Source organism: Mobula hypostoma, chromosome 11 (genome assembly GCF_963921235.1).
Source record: "Mobula hypostoma chromosome 11, sMobHyp1.1, whole genome shotgun sequence".
Lineage (NCBI taxonomy): Eukaryota > Metazoa > Chordata > Chondrichthyes > Myliobatiformes > Myliobatidae > Mobula > Mobula hypostoma.
Genome location: NC_086107.1, coordinates 47,410,450 through 47,429,690, shown reverse-complemented (window position 1 = coordinate 47,429,690; position 19,241 = coordinate 47,410,450). Strand labels below are relative to the sequence as shown.

At 38.9% G+C, this 19,241-nt stretch overlaps 1 protein-coding gene across 1 annotated transcript in view; it reads right to left on the bottom strand.

Annotated features, from left to right (window-relative positions):
- otog (otogelin) overlaps positions 1–19,241 on the bottom strand; it is a 235,636-nt gene that overhangs the window by 187,717 nt on the left and 28,678 nt on the right. The window contains exons 13-15 of the mRNA XM_063063100.1: positions 17,685–17,731; positions 16,266–16,411; positions 549–681 (exon numbers count right to left, since the gene is read on the bottom strand). Of these exons, the coding sequence (XP_062919170.1) occupies positions 549–681; positions 16,266–16,411; positions 17,685–17,731 (326 nt within the window). The remainder of the gene's footprint in view (positions 1–548; positions 682–16,265; positions 16,412–17,684; positions 17,732–19,241) is intronic.

The window sequence follows — 19,241 nt, the reverse complement described above, 5'->3', positions numbered from 1 at the left end:
AACTATTAAATCCACACGACCTGTGCTGATGGAGATTGTGGAGGAAATGTTGCTGCCAATCCAAACTGACTGGGCAAGAAGGTATCTTTCTGAAGACCATTGCGTACGCTCAGTGGTAACAAAGGACCCGATCAGTTAAACTCAGTATCTGTCAATCATTCCCCTGGACTTTAATAAAACCACTTCTAAATTGTAATTGTTTCTTAACAAAACTGCTTTATTTCAACATTACAAAATATACAGTTTCTTGAATTAAAAACATCGAAGCTAAATAGACACCTCAAAGATTTTCCTAACTAAGTTAATATGTCAAACGATCCGTAAAATACATAGCTGATGAAAACCAAGAATGTAGCAGATTTGTTTACTGGATTATACGAATTTGGTTATGTTTATGCCATGCTTGCAAATTATTAAGCAGGCAACAACAACTTAGTTATTGAAAAAATGATGCAGATAGATTTTAAAGGTTAAGGGAAAAAACAATACTAAAGAGAGCGTTCAAAGTTTTGCAAACTGTAATGTAGCAAGTAGGCAGTATTTCATACCATCTTTATAAGGTAAACTAATCCTGTACTGATTGCAATGGTACACCTCTCCAGAGTGAGTCAATGTCACCTGTTTCTTCAGATCTTCATCAACAATAATACTCACTGACTGAATGCAGGCACCATTCAGATCCTGAGAAAAGGAGAAATACACAATCCTTAAAATGTTGCATTATGTGTGCATACAATATTTATTTGCAGATCTGCACAATGAATTCTATCCGGCATTTACATTTTAAAAAGCAAATTTTAAAAATCAAGCATGCATAAAACTTTTCTTTAAAATGCTCCAAAATATATGTTCCATAACTTTACTAAAAGACTTACAGGAGTAGTGATGCAACAGCATTTCAGTAATGACAGTTTTGGAGACCATGAGAAAACCTTAATAATATTGTACTTCAATGGGTTAAATTTGAAACTTATGATAACTTTTTCAAACAACATGCCACAGAAATATGAAATGCATTGGCATGAAGTTCCAAGGATACAGAGTCAATTGCAGATATCCCACCCTGCAAAAACTCATTTCAGGGAGATAGCACCACCATTTCAGAGAGGTAGCACCCCCGTCCCCTGCAACCCCATATTCCCCCGCCCCTCCGGTCGACCTCCAAGGGCGCATGTATACAGGACATTTGATTATGAAAGAACACAACAATTTATTTAACACATATTGAAACTATTTACACACACACGCATATTATATATATAATATATAATATAATATAATATAGATATATAGTCTTATGTAATACTTTGTTTAGTGATTTTGTCTAATCTGTAAACCAATCTGTAATCTGTAAACTGGGTATATGCAGAAAATGTGACATTAAAATACAGTATGTACTTAGATATTATCATGGAGTCGTTTTTTAATTCTATTACAACTTTAAGCACGTCTACAGGGAGTTTGACCTCATCACGTAGGGCATCAATAGAGTAGCTCCTTGGCAACTAGCCAGCTAGTTTAAATAACGTTAGCTATGCTAATGAATGAATGACACCTGTTAAACTCACCTCAACATGTCTTTTACAGTCTTAACCCACCATGGGCAATAGAAAAGTCACTGTTGCAAACAGTGCTGCGAGCAACTGTCATTATTTTTGACCCCTATTAGGCAGGAGTACACTTTAGTGTAGTCTGGGGTGACGTACATTTTATATTTTCTTTTTTTGGAACATTCTGCCATGGCGCGCTCTCTCTCTCTCTCTCTCTTTCTCTCTCTCTCTCTCTCTCTCTCTCGCGCTCGCTCTCGCATGCTCGTACTTTCTCTCTCTCACTCGCTCTCAAAAAAATTGATTTCCGTGATCTTCTATATAATTTGCGGGCATCAGGGAGCCACTATTGATATGCGGGAGACTCCCGGAACTTCCGGGAGAGGTGGGATGTCTGCAATTGAATAGTTTAAAAATGAAACACATGTTAAAAAAAATAAAAGTCAGGATGCCAAATATTGCTTCTGCATTATCATTTCTGAAAATTAGATTTCTAATAATAATTATATCTACTTTTGTTGGTGGCGATGTTTAAATTGCAGAAGCCGCAGGTGCATTAGATTTGGCTTGATATCTGGCTGATCGAGACCAAATTACAGCAGGGCTAAAAGTGTTCAACATCCAGTCTGCCAATTATCTGTTGAAGAAGTTGAGTTTTTGCTATTCTGTGGAAGGACAATGTCTTACATCTAGCGAAGAGCTAGAACTTCTCTGTAAGTGGCTTGGAGACGAGTCGTTACAACATGCAAGCAGAGTTCGAGCAGTGAAAATTAATAATCCAGGCTGCACAAATGTTATGATTCTCCAGAGGCACTTGAAGAATCTCTCTTCAGTAGACTTGATAGTTTTCCAAACTTCTCACACGAAGAACACGGAAGGTAATGGAGCTTGCAGATCTGTTGTCGGAATTGCAAGCTGCAAAAGTGAGGGTTACCAACTAGGACTGTTTCTTGAATACAGCAAAAATCAGCTACATAGTGGAGAAGCTACTGAACAATATGCAAGAACAGAGGATAACCTGAAAGGTTCAAGTATAAAACAAAATATCATGCCCCCTACCCACAATTTTCAATCATCTGCCACCATACAGAAATCTGAAGTGACCCTAGTTTTATGCTCTTAACTTCCAGCAACACTTCATTCAAAGAGAGGTCACCAGCAAAAGCATGGAAAAACCAAACCCCTATCATGGTCAACAAAACTCAAGTAGGAAACTCTCTCATGAACTCTGATCATCAATGTCCTGTCCATAAGAAATCTCACCCTTAAGGAAATACAGGGGATTCAAAGAAAACTCACTTGCAGACCAGAGCACCAAGGAAAAGACTGTGAAGCTGTCATACATAGAACATAGAATAGTACAGCACAGTACAGGCCCTTCGGCCCACAATGCTGTGCTGACCCTCAGACCCTGCCTCCCATATAAGCCACCACCTTAAGTTCCTCCATATACCTGTCTAGTAATCTCTTAAACTTCACTAGTGTATCTGCCTCCACTGACTCAGGGCATTCCACGCACCAACCACTCTCTGAGTAAAAAACCTTCCTCTAATATCCCCCTTGACCTTCCCACCCCTTATCTTAAAGCCATGTCCTCTTGTATTGAGCAGTGGTGCCCTGGGGAAGAGGCGCTGGCTATTGTTACGTACCCCGTAACTGGGTTGCCAAACCAGCAGAAATGGATCACTCAGTTGGAGTCTGGAGTACTAGAACTAAGAAAGTTTTATTAAAGAAACAAGCAACACAGTAATCGAAAGGATAATAAATGCAACAATTCAACAATGATAACCACACATGTGCACAGAATTAAGATAACAGCATCAATCAAGCTCTATCGTTGTCTAGGGGTAAATGACCAATTTCAAAATGACTCAAAGTTCAGTCCAGTTTAGTAGTTCAGTTCGCAGTAATCGTTGCCATGGCGGTGGACAATGTGGGGGAAGAGAGAGATAGAATAGGAACAACTCATCATTCAGAACGGCTTCACTCACAGACCAGCAGGATGGCTCACAGACCCGCGAGATGGCTCACAAACAGCTTTTTGGGCAGGTCCTTGGTGATGTCACCTGAGGTCACCGACTGTGACCCCTCCTCCAGATGCGGTCGATCCTCTGCAGTGAACCCGGCACCCAGGCAAGGGCGGACACACACCGGGTTCCCGCTGATCGTACCTTTCCACCCTTGTCGTTGTCTGGGACTTCTCACCCACTCGTGAGAAGCGCACCGCTTCCAGGGTCTCGTTACCTCGGGTGGCGTGTGTATCGTCTTAGCGAACCTGTCCCTTTTTATCCCCCTGCTGGGGTATCGCCTGTCCATCACTTCAAACAGTTCAAAGGGGGGAGCCGCTCCAGACAGCTCTTCCTCCCACATCCCCTCATTACACATCCCCAGACGCTGCTCCATTGTTCCTTATCTCTCCTTCCCCTGAGGGCAGGTGGCAGACCAACTGCTGATGCCACTGATGCTAGCCCAGGCCAGCAAACATCTTAATTTTATGTGTATTCTCGTAACACTATCCACTCTATCTATTCCTCTTATTATCTTGTACGCCTCTATCATGTCTCCTCTCATCCTCCGTCTCTCCAAAGAGTAAAGCCCTAACTCCCTTAATCTCTGATCATACATACTCTCTAAACCAGGCAGCATTCTGGTAAATCTCCTCTGTACCCTTTCCAGTGCTTCCACATCCTTCCTATAGTGAAGCAACCAGAACTGGACACAGTACTCCAAGTGTGGCCCAACCAGAGTTTTATAGAGCTGAATCATTACATCACGACTCTTAAACTCTATCCCTCGACTTACGAAAGCTAACAACCAATAAGCTTTCTTAACTACCCTATCTACCTGTGAGGCAATTTTCAGGGATCTGTGGACATGTACCCCCAGATCCCTCTGCTCCTCCACATTACCAAGTATCCTGCCGTTTACTTTGTACTCTGCCTTGGAGTTTGTCCTTCCAAAGTGTACCACCTCACACTTCTCCGGGTTGAACTCCATCTGCCACTTCTCAGCCCACTTCTGCATCCTATCAATGCCTCTCTGCAATCTTTGACAATCCTCTACGCTATCTAAAACACCACCAACCCTTGCGTCATCTGCAAACTTGCCAACCCACCCTTCCACCCCAACATCCAGGTCGTTAATGAAAATCACGAAAAGTGGAGGTCCCAGAACAGATCCTTGTGGGACACCACTAGTCACAATCCTCCAATCTGAATGTACTCCCTCCACCACCACCCTCTGCCTTCTGCAGGCAAGCCAATTCTGAATCCACCTGGCCAAACTTCCCTGGATCCCATGCCTTCTGACTTTCTGAATAAGTCTACCATGTGGAACCTTACTAAAATCCATATAGATCACATCCACTGCACTACTCTCATCTATATGCCTGGTCACCTCCTCAAAGAACTCTATCAGGCTTGTTAGACACGATCTGCCCTTCACAAAGCCATGCTGACTGCCCCTGATCAGACCATGATTCTCTAAATGCCTATAGATCCTATCTCTAAGAATCTTTTCCAACAGCTTTCCCACCAAAGACATAAGGCTCACTGGTCTATAATTACCCAGACTATTCCTACTACCTTTTTTGAACAAGGGGACAGCATTCGCCTCCCTCCAATCCTCCGGTACCATTCCCATGGACAACGAGGTCATAAAGATCCTAGCCAGAGGCTCAGCAATCTCTTCCCTCGCCTCGTGGAGCAGCCTGGGGAATATTCCGTCAGGCCCCGGGGACTTATCCGTTCTAATGTATTTTAACAACTCCAACACCTCCTCTCCCTTAATATCAACATGCTCCAGAACATCAACCTCACTCATATTGTCCTCACCATCATCAAGTTCCCTCTCATTGGTGAATACCGAAGAGAAGTATTCATTGAGGACCTCGCTCACTTCCACAGCCTCCAGGCACATCTTCCCACCTTTATCTCTAATCGGTCCTACCTTCACTCCTGTCATCCTTTTTTTCTTCACATAATTGAAGAATGCCTTGGGGTTTTCCTTTACCCTACTCACCAAGGCCTTCTCATGCCCCCTTCTTGCTCTTCTCAGCCCCTTCTTAAGCTCCTTTCTTGCTTCCCTATATTCCTCAATAGACCCTTCTGATCCTTGCTTCCTAAACCTCATGTATGCTGCCTTCTTCCACCTGACTAGATTTTCCACCTCACTTGTCACCCATGGTTCCTTCACCCTACCATTCTTTATCTTCCTCACTGGGACAAATTTATCCCTAACATCCTGCAAGAGATCTCTAAACATCGACCACATGCCCGTAGTACATTTCCCTGCAAAAACATCATCCCAATTCACACCCGCATGTTCTAGCCTTATAGCCTCATAATTTGCCCGTTCCCAATTAAAAATTTTCCTGTCCTCTCTGCTTCTATCCTTTTCCTTTTTAAATCTTTTTATTGAGTAAGTATACAAAAAAGGTAAGCCATATAAACATTAATACAATGTTAAAGTATAATAAAATTCCAAAAGATAACAATACCAAAAAGAAAATACTACAAACAATGTAATTTAAGCATAAGAAACCAAGATAACATAATAGTATACTAGATTTTATATATATCAATGGAAAAAAAGAAAAAAAAACCCCAAAAAAAAACCCACCGTGCAACTAACTAAAAGCAAAGCAAAGCAATGGGCTAACTTGAAACCAAACAGAGTTAAACTTAAAATCACATCCTCAATCCCGACCTCCATTAAAACAGTGAAAAAAAACAAGAAGGGTAAATATTACATTAAATGAAAATATCGAATAAAAGGTCCCCAAATCTGTTCAAATTTAAATGAAGAATCATAAAGGTTACTTCTAATTTTCTCCAGATTCAAACATAAAATCGTCTGAGAAAACCAAAAAAAGGTAGTTGGAGCATTAAGCTCTTTCCAATGTTGTAAAATACATCTTTTCGCCATTAAAGTAAGAAATGCAATCATTCTACGGGCTGAAGGGGAAAGATTACTAGAAATTTTAGGTAGTCCAAAGATAGCAGTAATAGGGTGAGGAGAGATATCTATATTTAATACCTTAGAAATAATATTGAAAATATCTCTCCAAAAAGTTTCCAAAGTAGGGCAAGACCAAAACATATGAGTTAAAGAGGCTATCTGCCCCGAACATCTATCACAGAAAGGATTAATATGCGAGTAAAAACGCGCTAACTTATCTTTGGACATATGTGCTCTATGCACCACTTTAAATTGAATTAGGGAATGTTTAGCACAAATAGAAGAAGTATTAACTAATTGTAAAATCTGCCCCCAATCATCCACAGAAATGGTAAGCCCCAATTCCTGTTCCCAATCTACCCTAATCTTATCAAATGGAGCTTTCCTAAGTTTCATAATAATATTATAAATCATAGCCGATGCACCTTTCTGACATGGATTAAGGTTAATTATCGAATCTAAAATATATATAGGAGGAAGCATTGGAAAGGAAGAAAGTATAGTACTTAGGAAATTTCTAACTTGTAAATATCTAAAAAAATGTATTCTTGATAAGTTATATTTATTAGATAATTGTTCAAAAGACATAAGGGAACCATCTAAAAATAAATCCAAAAACCGTAAAATACCCTTAGTCTTCCAAGTTTGAAAAGCGCGATCCGTAAAAGAGGGAGGAAAAAATATGTTACCTAAAATAGGAATCGCTAACCCGAATTGATTAAGATCAAAAAATTTTCTGAATTGAAACCAAATACGCAAAGCATATTTAACGATCGGGTTAGAGACCTGCTTAAGGCGTTTCGAATCAAAAGGAAGAGATGAACCTAAAATAGAACCAAGTGTATAACCCTGAACAGATTGTAATTCCAATGCTACCCATTTAGGAATAGATAGTATATCCCGGTCAAGTAACCAAAATTTCATATGTCGAATATTAATAGCCCAATAATAAAATCTAAAGTTAGGTAATGCTAAACCTCCATCTCTCTTAGCTTTCTGTAAATGTATTTTACCCAGTCTCGGATTCTTATTCTGCCAAATAAATGAAGAAATTTTAGAGTCGACTTTATCAAAAAAAGATTTAGGAACGAAAATTGGTAATGCCTGAAACACATATAAAAATTTTGGCAAAAAAAACATCTTAACTGCATTAATACGACCAATCAAAGTTAAATATAAGGGAAACCATTTAGATGAAAGTTGAGTAATATGGTCTATTAATGGTAAAAAGTTAGTCTTAAATAAATCTTTATGTTTACAAGTAATTTTAATCCCAAGATATGAAAGGTAATTATTAATCAATTTAAATGGAAATTTATAATATAAGGGAAGATGTTTATTAATCGGAAAAAGTTCACTCTTACTAAGATTTAATTTATAACCTGAGAAAAGACCAAATTGTGCTAATAACTCTAAAACAGCAGGAATAGATCTCTCAGGATTAGAAATATATAAAAGTAAATCATCAGCATAGAGTGATAATTTATGGGACTTTAATCCCCGAGTTATCCCAGTAATATTTGAAGATTCTCGAATAGCAATTGCAAGAGGTTCTAATGCAATATCAAATAATAGGGGACTAAGAGGACAGCCTTGTCGAGTACCACGAAAGAGAGGAAAAAAAGGTGAGTTTAAAGAGTTAGTACGAACCGAGGCTAGAGGGGAGTGATATAACAGTTTAATCCAGGATATAAATTTCAAGCTAAAATTAAACATTTCAAGCACCTTAAATAAATAAGGCCATTCTACTCTATCAAAAGCTTTCTCGGCATCTAAAGAAATAACACACTCAGGAACATTTTGTGAGGGAGTATAAACGATATTTAACAATGTACGAATATTATAAAAAGAGTAACGACCTTTAATAAAACCCGTTTGGTCTTCCGAAATAATAGAAGGAAGTACTTTTTCTAGTCTATTTGCTAATAACTTAGAAAAAACTTTAGAATCAACATTTAATAAAGATATTGGTCTATAAGATGCACATTGAGCAGGGTCTTTATCCTTCTTTAGTATTAAAGAAATTGATGCTCTATTAAAAGATTCCGGAAGTTTACCAAGTTTCAAAGAAGCCTCAAAAACCTTATAGAGCCAAGGAATCAATAAAGAAGCAAAACAATTATAAAATTCAACAGTAAACCCATCAGGGCCAGGAGCTTTCCCCAGATTCATAGAAAAAATAACATTCTTAATCTCATCCATTGTAATGGAAGTATCTAATAAAGAAGACATATCCTGTGAAATCTGAGGAAAGTCTAACTTATCTAAAAAATCATTCATATATTTAGAATCTCGAGGAGACTCTGATTGATATAAAGAAGAATAAAAATCACAAAAGGTTTGATTAATCCCCACATGATCCAATATCAATCGATCATTTTGGTTATAAATCTGATTGATTTGAGATTTAACATAATTAGATTTCAATTGATTAGCCAGCAGCTTGCCAATTTTATCACTGTGAACATAAAAATCACTTCTTGTTTTCTTTAATTGGTTTACAATCGAGGACGAGAGTAGTAAACTGTGTTCCATTTGAAGTTCAGTTCTTTGTTTGTATAGCTCCTCAGAAGGAGCCATAACATATTTCTTATCAATTTCTTTAATCTTGTCCACAATTGCCATCTCCTCCTGCTTCTGTTTCTTCCTCAAAGCAACGGAATACGAAATAATCTGACCCCGAATATAGGCTTTAAAAGTGTCCCAAAGAGTGTTAACCGAAATATCTTCTGTATGGTTAATTGTAAAAAAAAAGCTCAATCTGTTCATTCATAAAATTAACAAAGTCCGAGTCCTGAAGCAACAGCGAATTAAAACGCCATTGTCTATTGTTCGGTATATTGGCCATAATTTTAATAGAAAGCTTAAGTGGAGCATGATCCGAAATGGTTATAGAATCATAATCACATTTAATCACTGAAGGAATGAGACGAGAATCAATAAAAAAATAATCAATTCTTGAATAGGAATGATGAACATGTGAAAAAAAGGAAAAATCTTTTTCCTGAGGATGCAGAAAACGCCAAATGTCCGTCGACCCAGAATCAGAAAGGAAAAAATTAATCAAATTTGCAGATTTATTAGGTAAAGTCCGTAAAGGAGCCGAACGGTCCAAAGCTGGAGATAAACAGGTATTAAGATCTCCGCCCCAAATCAATGAAAACTCGTTCAAATTCGGAAACTGATCAAACAATGATTTATAAAATTCCGGACAATCCATATTAGGAGCATAACATTAACCAAAACTACTTTTTTATTAAATAGTAAACCACTAACCAATAAAAATCTACCATTCGGATCAGAGATAATATCCTGTTGTATAAAAGTAACTGAGGAATCTATAAAAATAGAGACGCCTCGAATCTTAGCATTGGAGTTCGAATGAAATTGTTGGCCCTTCCAGAATTTGAAAAAACGTAGTCTGTCCCCCCTCCGTACATGGGTCTCTTGTAAAAATAAAATTTGTGCTTTAAGTCTCCGGAACACTTTAAAAACTTTTTTTCTTTTAATAGGATGATTAAGACCATTAGTATTCCAGGAGACAAAATTAATAATAGACTCCATAAATCCTAAAGTCAACCCACAACAAGGAGGATTGACAATAGGCGCGACCCACAAACCCGGAGAGGAAACAGAACATACAAAAGATACCGGGGAAAAGGACGCAACCAGTACTTCAATAATGTATATAGCCCAAAGAAAAACAAACTAAAACGTGAAGCCCCTCCCGCCACCCCCCAGCCCAAGACCCCAAGGCAAAATCTAAAGCAGACCCGCCAGAAAGAAGCAAGCGCTAAAACTACCCCCATGACTTCCGGTATACGCTCCCTAAAAAAAAGGTATAAATATGAAAAGGATCAGCTAATTGTAAAACAGTAAAAAAATAAGTAAAAAAAAAGTTAGCTCAATTAGAATACACACAGAACAGAACAAAAGCCGGAAAATATATATTAAAAAAAAACCACAATAAACCTCAAACTCATGAATAGACACAGCAACAAAAAAAAAATAGGATTATTAACATAAAGTGATTATAAAAAGCAAAACAGAATAAAATTTTAAAAAAACTACAAAATTTAAGGCCGCACAGGAAATACGTAAGATGACAAAAGGGAAGTAACCACCCAGAATCCCCTGGGAAAAGAAAGAAATGACGCAGTTAAAAAGAAAGTTTAGCAGCCATATTAAGAAATCGAAAGTAAACTTTTCTGCCCAAATAGGGCACAGAAAAGTTAAAACCAACCAATTCACAGCCTCCGATCAACGGAGAAAATTAAAAAGAAGGCAATTAAGATGTTGGAGATGAAAGTTGATCCAGATAACTCTGGGCATCCGATGGAGAATCAAAAAAACGAAGGGCTCCATCTAACATGCGAATCCTTAGACGTGCAGGGTACAGCAGCGCTGGTCTTAAATCCATCTTATAGAATTCCGACATCACGGATCTGTAACGGACCCGTTGGTCCCAGATTGATTTACTGAAATCTTCCACGAATCGGAACTTAAGATCCGAAAAATCAATGAAACCTTTAGATCGAGCGAATCGAAACAGTCTCTCCTTGTCTTGAAAGTAATGAAAACGTAAGATAACATGCCTAGGTCTATCTGACCTAGACGAGTATGATGGGATTCTGTGAACACGATCCAGTAGCGGTGGTTGGTCAGGAAATACAGCAGGGAATGCATCTTTTAAAAGTTGGGAGAAATATTTCATGGGGTTGTTAGCTTCAACGGCTTCCCTCACGCCAATCATTCGTAAATTCTGCCGTCGCATTCTAGATTCCAAGTCAGAGTTTTTAAAAGTCAAAAAGTCAAGTTTCTTCTTCATTACATTAATTGTTTCTTCGATTTTCCCCATCTTAAGCTCACTTTGTTGCGCGGATTTTTGAAGATCAGATATAGCCGACTGATGTTCCGCAATACATGTTTGCATCTTATCAATTAAATCGGCAATTTTCTGGAAATTAGTTGAGATTTCCGTATGAATCAGGTCTTTAACAAAGCCTGCAATTTCCGTACGAATCATCTCCCTAACAGAGGTTGAAATTTCCCTCTGAATTAACTCCGATATCGCTTTCAAAGTCACCGGTGATTCAGTCGGAGGGAGATCCGTAGCTTTCGGTTTAACCGGAGGTTTACCATCCTTGCCGTCTTTCCCGTTCTTAGACATAGCAGATCTAAGTATCATCCAATTGTCAGAGAATTCAGTTTAATTCAAAGTATTGTAAAAATTGATGCCTTAATGGTTAATTAAAGTATAGCTGACCATAGAGAAAAAAACTCAGAGGTAATGGAGCGAGTCAAGAACGCGACTTCACTCCATGAGCGCTACCGGAAGTCCCCTGCTTTTATCCTTTTCCATGATAAAGCTAAGGGTCAGGGAGTGGTGGTCACTGTCCCCCAGATGCTCACCCATTGACAGATCTGTGACCTGACCCAGTTCATTACCTAGTACTAGATCTAGTATGGCATTCCCCCTATTCGGCCTGTCCACATACTGTGATAGGAATCTGTCCTGGACACACTTAACAAACTCTGCCCCATCTAAACCCTTGGAACTAATCAGGTGCCAATCAATATTAGGGAAGTTAAAGTCACCTATGATAACAACCCTGTTATTTTTGCACCTTTCCAAAATCTGCCTCCCAATCTGCTCCTCTGTATCTCTGCTGCTACACTGCACTGAGTGCAACGGTGACCAGCACATATCAGCACTTCATTCCAGGCCCACACTTTGGTCTACCACTTGTTCCAGCACACCCACAGCAGAGCACAGTGGGGAGTCAGCTGAGCATCTATCAGTGGTAGCCAGCTCCTCAGGCATAGAAGTATGTGGGAACAGCTTCCAAGGAAAATCCTGCTCTAAAATATGTCAGGACAACATCTCACCGAAAGGATATCCTGAGCAAAAAATAAAGGCATATGTGACATTAGATGAGCAGAAAAATATGTCATTGGCAAATCAGCATTCTTTGACATATTCAATATTCAATGTTATGTTTTCCCATACACTCTAAGGACATGTTCTGGAACATTAAAAGTTGTTGGAAGAAGTGCCAGTGATATTGTTATGAAATCAATAGGAGGGAAGGTTTGCTTACTCTTGCCAACCCTCACTTGGCACGACGATTTTCCCAACAACAGGGATAAAACTCAGGAAGCTGCAGGCATCTCAAGGCCATAGCTGATAAGATTCCTCTTCTGCTGAGATTCTACTGTTGCCTGGCAAGAGACACCATATGTGCAGATGAGTTACGTAAACAGCACAATGATCAGCATGATGCACCTCAGGCCCAATGATTGGACCTGGTTGGGTCATAGTGGGTGGTCTGAGTGCGCATGCGCCGGTCGTGCATGCAGCCTGCTACAGCCGTTCTCATCAGTATTCTTACTTTCTTCTTCTTACTTTTTAACTTACGTTATTTTTTGTACTTTTTTTACAGTAACACGTCGAAGCTGCACCCTCTCTAACATGCTGGTAGAGAGTGTTTTATTTGAGTTTTTAGTGCTGGAAATAGTTACATCCCGACACGCAGGACAGAAGCAAGGTGGCATTGTTCATTCCAGGGACCAGCTGTTTGCGCTAATGCCGAGCAGAGCGGCAGATACCCCAGCTGAAATCTGGAGGAAAACACATAGAGGATGCAGAGGGGGATCACAAAGTCAAGGAAAGAGGACCGGGTCGAGACAACGGAGACTTATGGAGAAGAGGAGTTCGGTGGGTAATAAAATAGACGAGTTCACGGTGCAAGCCAGGCATCAGAGAACATTTCGGGAGTGCAGCGTGATGTGTTTCACTGGAACGGGGCTGCACGAGGACATACACGATCAAAACTTCTCCATGGACGGCTTCCAGACCGTTCCGGCTGACCGGAAGTGCACTGACAGCGGTGAGCGTAAAGGAGTTGGGTGCTTACTGTTCTGGTTAACAACAGATGGTGCAATCTGGGTCATATTACAATCGAGGAACGTGTTTGTAGACCGGATATTGAACTTTTTACTGTTGGGCTTCGGCCACATTCCACCGAGATACAAAACTGGGCTGCACGGGAGTTCGTCCCTGCCTGTGGCCATCGAACTTGCAGCTCCTCCCGTGGAGGGTCAGACACCCTGAGCCAATAGACTGGTCCTGGACTTATTTTCCATCTGGCATAGTTTGCATATTGTTGTTTGATTGTTTGTGGTTTGTGTATTGCTATATTTACACTCTATTCTTGGTTGATGCGGCTGTAACGAAACCCAATTTCCCTCGGGATCAATAAATTATATCTATCTATCTACCTATCTGCCTCAGTGGTGCTCATCAGACCACTCTCAGCATGTTTAAAACTAATGTCCAGGAGAACAGGCACCCAAGTCATTTCAGACCCTGTGAGAGTAGCATCTGTGTAAAAGAGAAGATTTTTAGTAATCACCCTGACATACTTACCTCTGCTCAACCAGATTTAGGCAAGTTGGTCTTCTGTCACTTGGAAGAAAATGATTATAAGCTGGCACCTTCCATTGAAAGTGAAGTCTTCTTTTGAATTATGAACAAAAAGTTTGGCATAGACAGGCCAAAGAGTTGGTTAGCGTCCATTCTTTTTCACTTGCCATGACTGACAACCCCTACCATAAGTAAGAGCAGACCCTCAGTCAGCTCGCATCCCTCAGTTGCACATTGAGAAGGAAACCAGAAATGAAAGATTATTACATGGAATTTGTGAAGAGACTCTTCAAGAACAATTGTGCTGAGTTAGCACCTCCACCGGATCCCAAAAACAAACCTGAAGGTCACAGACACTGCTGGATAGAGTGAAGCTGGACTCATCCTGGGCAAGGCAAAGCTTGCTCCCAGGAAAAGACATCACCATCACAACTTGGTGCTGTTGTTCTAGCAGTTGAGATGGCAGAGATGATAGCCAAAGAACTGGACACCAAAGATAGCATCAAATTCTTTACCAATAGCAAGGTTGTTCTTGGTTATATATTTAATGAAGCAAGGAGATTCTATGTTAATGTACATAATAGGATCCAGTGTATCAGGCAGTCAACCTAGAAGCGCCAGTAAAACTATATTCCTGCTGATCTCAACCCAGCTGATCATGGCACAAGACTTCTCCAAGCTAATCAGCTCACCCTTTCCTCATGCCCTGCACTTCCTGCTGAGCTCCATCAGGAACGTCATCATGGCCAGTATTTTGTTTTAAGTAAGAATGGTTAAAGTTTAGTAGACTTTTCAAGACCAGCATCCTTCTTTTGCCAAACATTTAGTGAAACGATCATTTGACTTTTAGCGTCAGTAATTAAGTTTGACATTCTATGAATGCCAGGCAGGGACTGTTCTGGCCTCTGGAGGTACAGATAAGTTTGTATGCAATCTGAATTTAACCTTATTTCAAGAGAACTGGATAGGAAGAGATTAACCCACTATTTATATACATGTCACCAAAGGAAACTGGGGAGCCAGAATGCAAGATACTTTGGGTCCAGCCATCTTTCCATTTCTCGTTTAAATGTCCTGTTTAAATCAAGTAACTTCCACATAACAAATAGAAAATTTCATTCATTTCTGCACACTTGATTTTGACAATTAATTTAAATTGCCCCAAAATTGTTCACATTACATTCTTAACATGTTCATGTGTTCTCATGCAGGCAAGACATCTCGCTGCAACAATGACAGTCCAAACATATGCAACTTTACTAAAAATATACATATTATTAAATAACTCATGAAAATTAACAATATCCTGCTATATATTTATCATATAAATAAACTTACAAAGATATCCAAAGTGATTTAAACCTCAAGGTTCCGACGTTACGCTTAAATATAAATCGTTGAAAAGGGCTAATTTTTCTGAATTTTAGGGGAGTTTTTACTTCACTGGTAATGATTTTGCCTACTGACATGGAATATATGACAACAATTCTGTTAATGATGCTGAGCCAACATCCCAAAGGGCGAATATTGTGACAGGTTGTCTGGCCTTTGTGCTATTTTCAAGCATGAAACTTATTCTTTTTGTTTCAGCTGTTTTTTTCTCAAGAAAATTTTGTCAAATTCATACATCAGAATATTCAAAAGCAAACTAGTACACATCTGATAACTCCTAAAATATTCACTATTTAGAGAGGATATTAAATAAATGCAAAATACAAAGAACAGCTGCCTGAGAATGGAAAGAAATTGAAGCCAACAATAATTCTCTGTTCTAGTGAATTGTCTCTTTGATAACTTTACATCAATCCACATTCAGTGGGTGGTTTTATATCAACTGTTGTCTCTTTCACCAACCAACTTTATAAATTTCTTTTATCTTGGCTCACTCTCATCCTCACACCATCAAAGACTTTTACATTTCAACAGGGAGACAGATAAGGTCTATCAAGAGAACTGCTTGTTCAATTTATTGTTATAAATGTGTCTGCTAGTTTTACATGATTCTTCAATCTACATGGTCTTGGTGAACGTTGCTTTCAACAACTCACTGGCACTAGAAGATTAGTGGCTTTGTGGTTAAAGGATTAAATATTTTGGAGTATTTCTTTCAGGTAAAATGCGATCACCTTGAAGGTCCAAGGAAAACTGAAAACATTTTTTCTGATGTGGACAAAATTTCGGTCACTGAATTTACAAGTTAATAACCACTGACCATCTCTTTTGCTCTTCAAACCGTTGGTTTAAATCTATTTTGTCAAATTAAAATCACCTTTTTTTCAAACCCCTAAATCTTAAACTCTGTTTAATCTTAATAAACAAATATTGTTTCTTACTGTGCCACACTGAGAATTCTGGAGACTGATAGTAAACTTTCCAGAACTGCGGCTCTTCGCCAAAATATACTGACATATAGCATGGAAGGAATACAACTGTCCGTCAAATGTCCTGAAGTGAATATTTCCAGTTACTGAGCATTCCACTGTAAAATACAAAACAAACTTGAGTCAGATCTTTAGGGATCACACAACAGGATGTTCAGGATGGGGGACAGAATGACAATAGTTGATTTGCAGTATTTTTTGAATCAGAAAGTGAGTTAATTTAGACATAAACTATTGTCAAAAAGCAAAAATAGTGGCCTAAGAAATAATCATGGATTTCATAAACACAAGAGGTTCTGCAGATGCTGGAAATCCAGAGCATCAGGCAAATGCTGGAGAAACTCTGCAGGTCTGGCAGCATTTATGGAAAGGAATAAACAGTTGATATTTTGGGCAGAGACAATTCATAGGCCTGAAACGTTGACTGTTTATTCCACTCCATAAATATTGTCTGACCCACAGAGTTCCTCCAGCAATTTGTCTGTGTTGCTTTTATCATGGAATTATTCTTCAGAGATTTAAATAATGCGGCGTCATACTTTCCATCTAAATTAATACACAACACATTTGAACTGGTCTTAACTTGTCTTCAGTGATCCATGAACCTATCTTGCCATGAAAATAAAATAAGTGATCTTTTCAGTAAATAGTTTAACTTATTTTTTTAGAGGAAACACCGTTCAGTATTCTCAATCATGAGATATACTGTACTAGAAAATGCTAAGTTAAAACTCGGAAAGTATATCAGGCTTTGATCATTACAGCAAAATAATTACAGAGTGTGAAACAGAAATAGGGAAGCCAGTGGCACAGATGAAGTACAAGGGCATCTGCAGATACAGTTTGTATTTTTGGAGACATACAGTAAGTGAACAAAGGATGTGGCAGAACAAGTGTGGCTGGCCTCAGAAAAAATGCTGAAATTTTTCATAATGAACAGTTATTGCTTCCAAAAGATTTCTTTCTGGTATTTTCATCTGTTTATCTGCATAAACAACATTTCCTTATATCTATATATCCATCATTCCTCTCTGGCACAGACACTAACAAATAAGTAGAAGCTCTTTGGGTCTGAATTCAAAATTTAAAGTGCTTTTGAAAAGAGCAACATTTTAATAACAATGTGAAATTGTCAGCTCAGGCTGTGGGATGTGTTGGTCACTACTAAATTTAAAAGTAGCTACCAGAAGAAAGCCAATAGTGAATAAAGGCTCCTAAGGCCATTCCTCAAAAATGTTAACAAAATGGATATTAAGTAGGTCTCCTGACTGCTGCAGCATGTAGCTCCCGCAAAGTTATGCCCCCCAAGCCAATACTAGCCCCACAATATTAGACGTCTAAATTGCTAAACAAATGAGGAGCAAATCTTACCCGGACAGCTATGTTCCGTACATTTCCAAATGCCTCCTGCACAAACACTAAAGTAAAACAAATATGTAAAATGAAATAACATGAAACCTTCAGAGAGAATTTATTGAAAGTAGTTAGCACTTTAAGAATTTTAAGTGTAAAATATTCAGTTCAATTTGAGGCTAACTGAAGTGGATTGCAGTTGTAGAAATGAGGGAAAATTAATGATAGCAACTGTAAGAAGACAGAAGATTGCAGAGACAGTAGTGGTCTATTCAGACTGCTAACATTAGCAGAGAGACAATGGAAGAAAAGTGACAACTTAAACATTGTAAACAGCATTTGGTACAAATTCAACTAGTTGTAAAAGAGCCAATTTGAATGAAGCACAGTGGAAACAGAAAGGAGGATAACAAAAAAGACAAAATTATGCTTCAGTTAGAAAAATTTCCAGAGGTACTTCCATAGGTTCACATAGGGTAAAATGAAAAATAAATCTGTCATTTCATCCTTTGCCTCAGAATGCCACTGATTTATATTTCTTTTAAGAACAAGACAATTACAGATTGAAAGTATTCTTCAGCACAGCTTTATCATTTGTTAAGAGTGGCTCTAAAGTATCCCCACTAAAGAACCCAACTCCATTTAAAATTATGTTTCAGTTTGCCAAAAGCAAAATTGCCTGGTGACCAATCAATTTAATTCCCATTCCAACATGTCAGACATGGCCTTCTCTTTTGCCACGATGAGGCCACTCTCAGGGTGGAGGAGCAACATCTCCTAATTCGCGTAGGGAGCCTCCAACCTGATGGCATGAACATTGATTTCTCCTTCTGGTATTTTTTCAGTTTTCCTCCTCCCCCTTCCCTGTTTTTCTATTCTCCACTCGGGCCTCGTGTCTCTTCTCCTCACCTATCACCTCCTTCTGGTGCCCCTCCTTCTTCCCTTTCTCCCATGATCCACTCTCCTCTCCTTCTCCAGCCTTTACTTTTCCCACCTACCTGGCTTCACCTATCACCCCTAGCTTGTCCTCCTTCCCCTCCCCCATCATTTTATGCTGGTGTCTTCCCCCTTCGTTTCCAGTCTTGATGAAAGATGGCAGCCCAAAAAATTGATTGTTTATTCATTTCCATTGATGCTGACTGATCTGCTGAGTTCCTCCAGAAATTTCTTTGTGTTGTTCTCAATTTGCAGCATCTGCAGAATCACTTGTGTTTATGCATCTAAATTTATGAAGCACTTTTCAAATTGGGCATTACCAGGACCACTCAAGCTCAAGACATTTTGGTCCAAACAACTACAAGAGAGCCAAGTTCAAGATATACAGCTGTATATTTCCCTTAAATTAAGGCAGCACTCAACTTGAGTATAGCATCAAGAATCCTAGTAAAGTTTACATTTATGGAAATCAGGGACCAGTTTGTGTTCACCCTCATTCAGCCAAAATACACTACATCCACCATCAAACCCCCCCTCCCCCATATCCTGAAAGAATGCCAGTAGATTAAACAAACATTATTTTTATTTCAGAAGTCCACACTGATTCTGCTGAATCCAATTATTATTCCTTGTTATTTC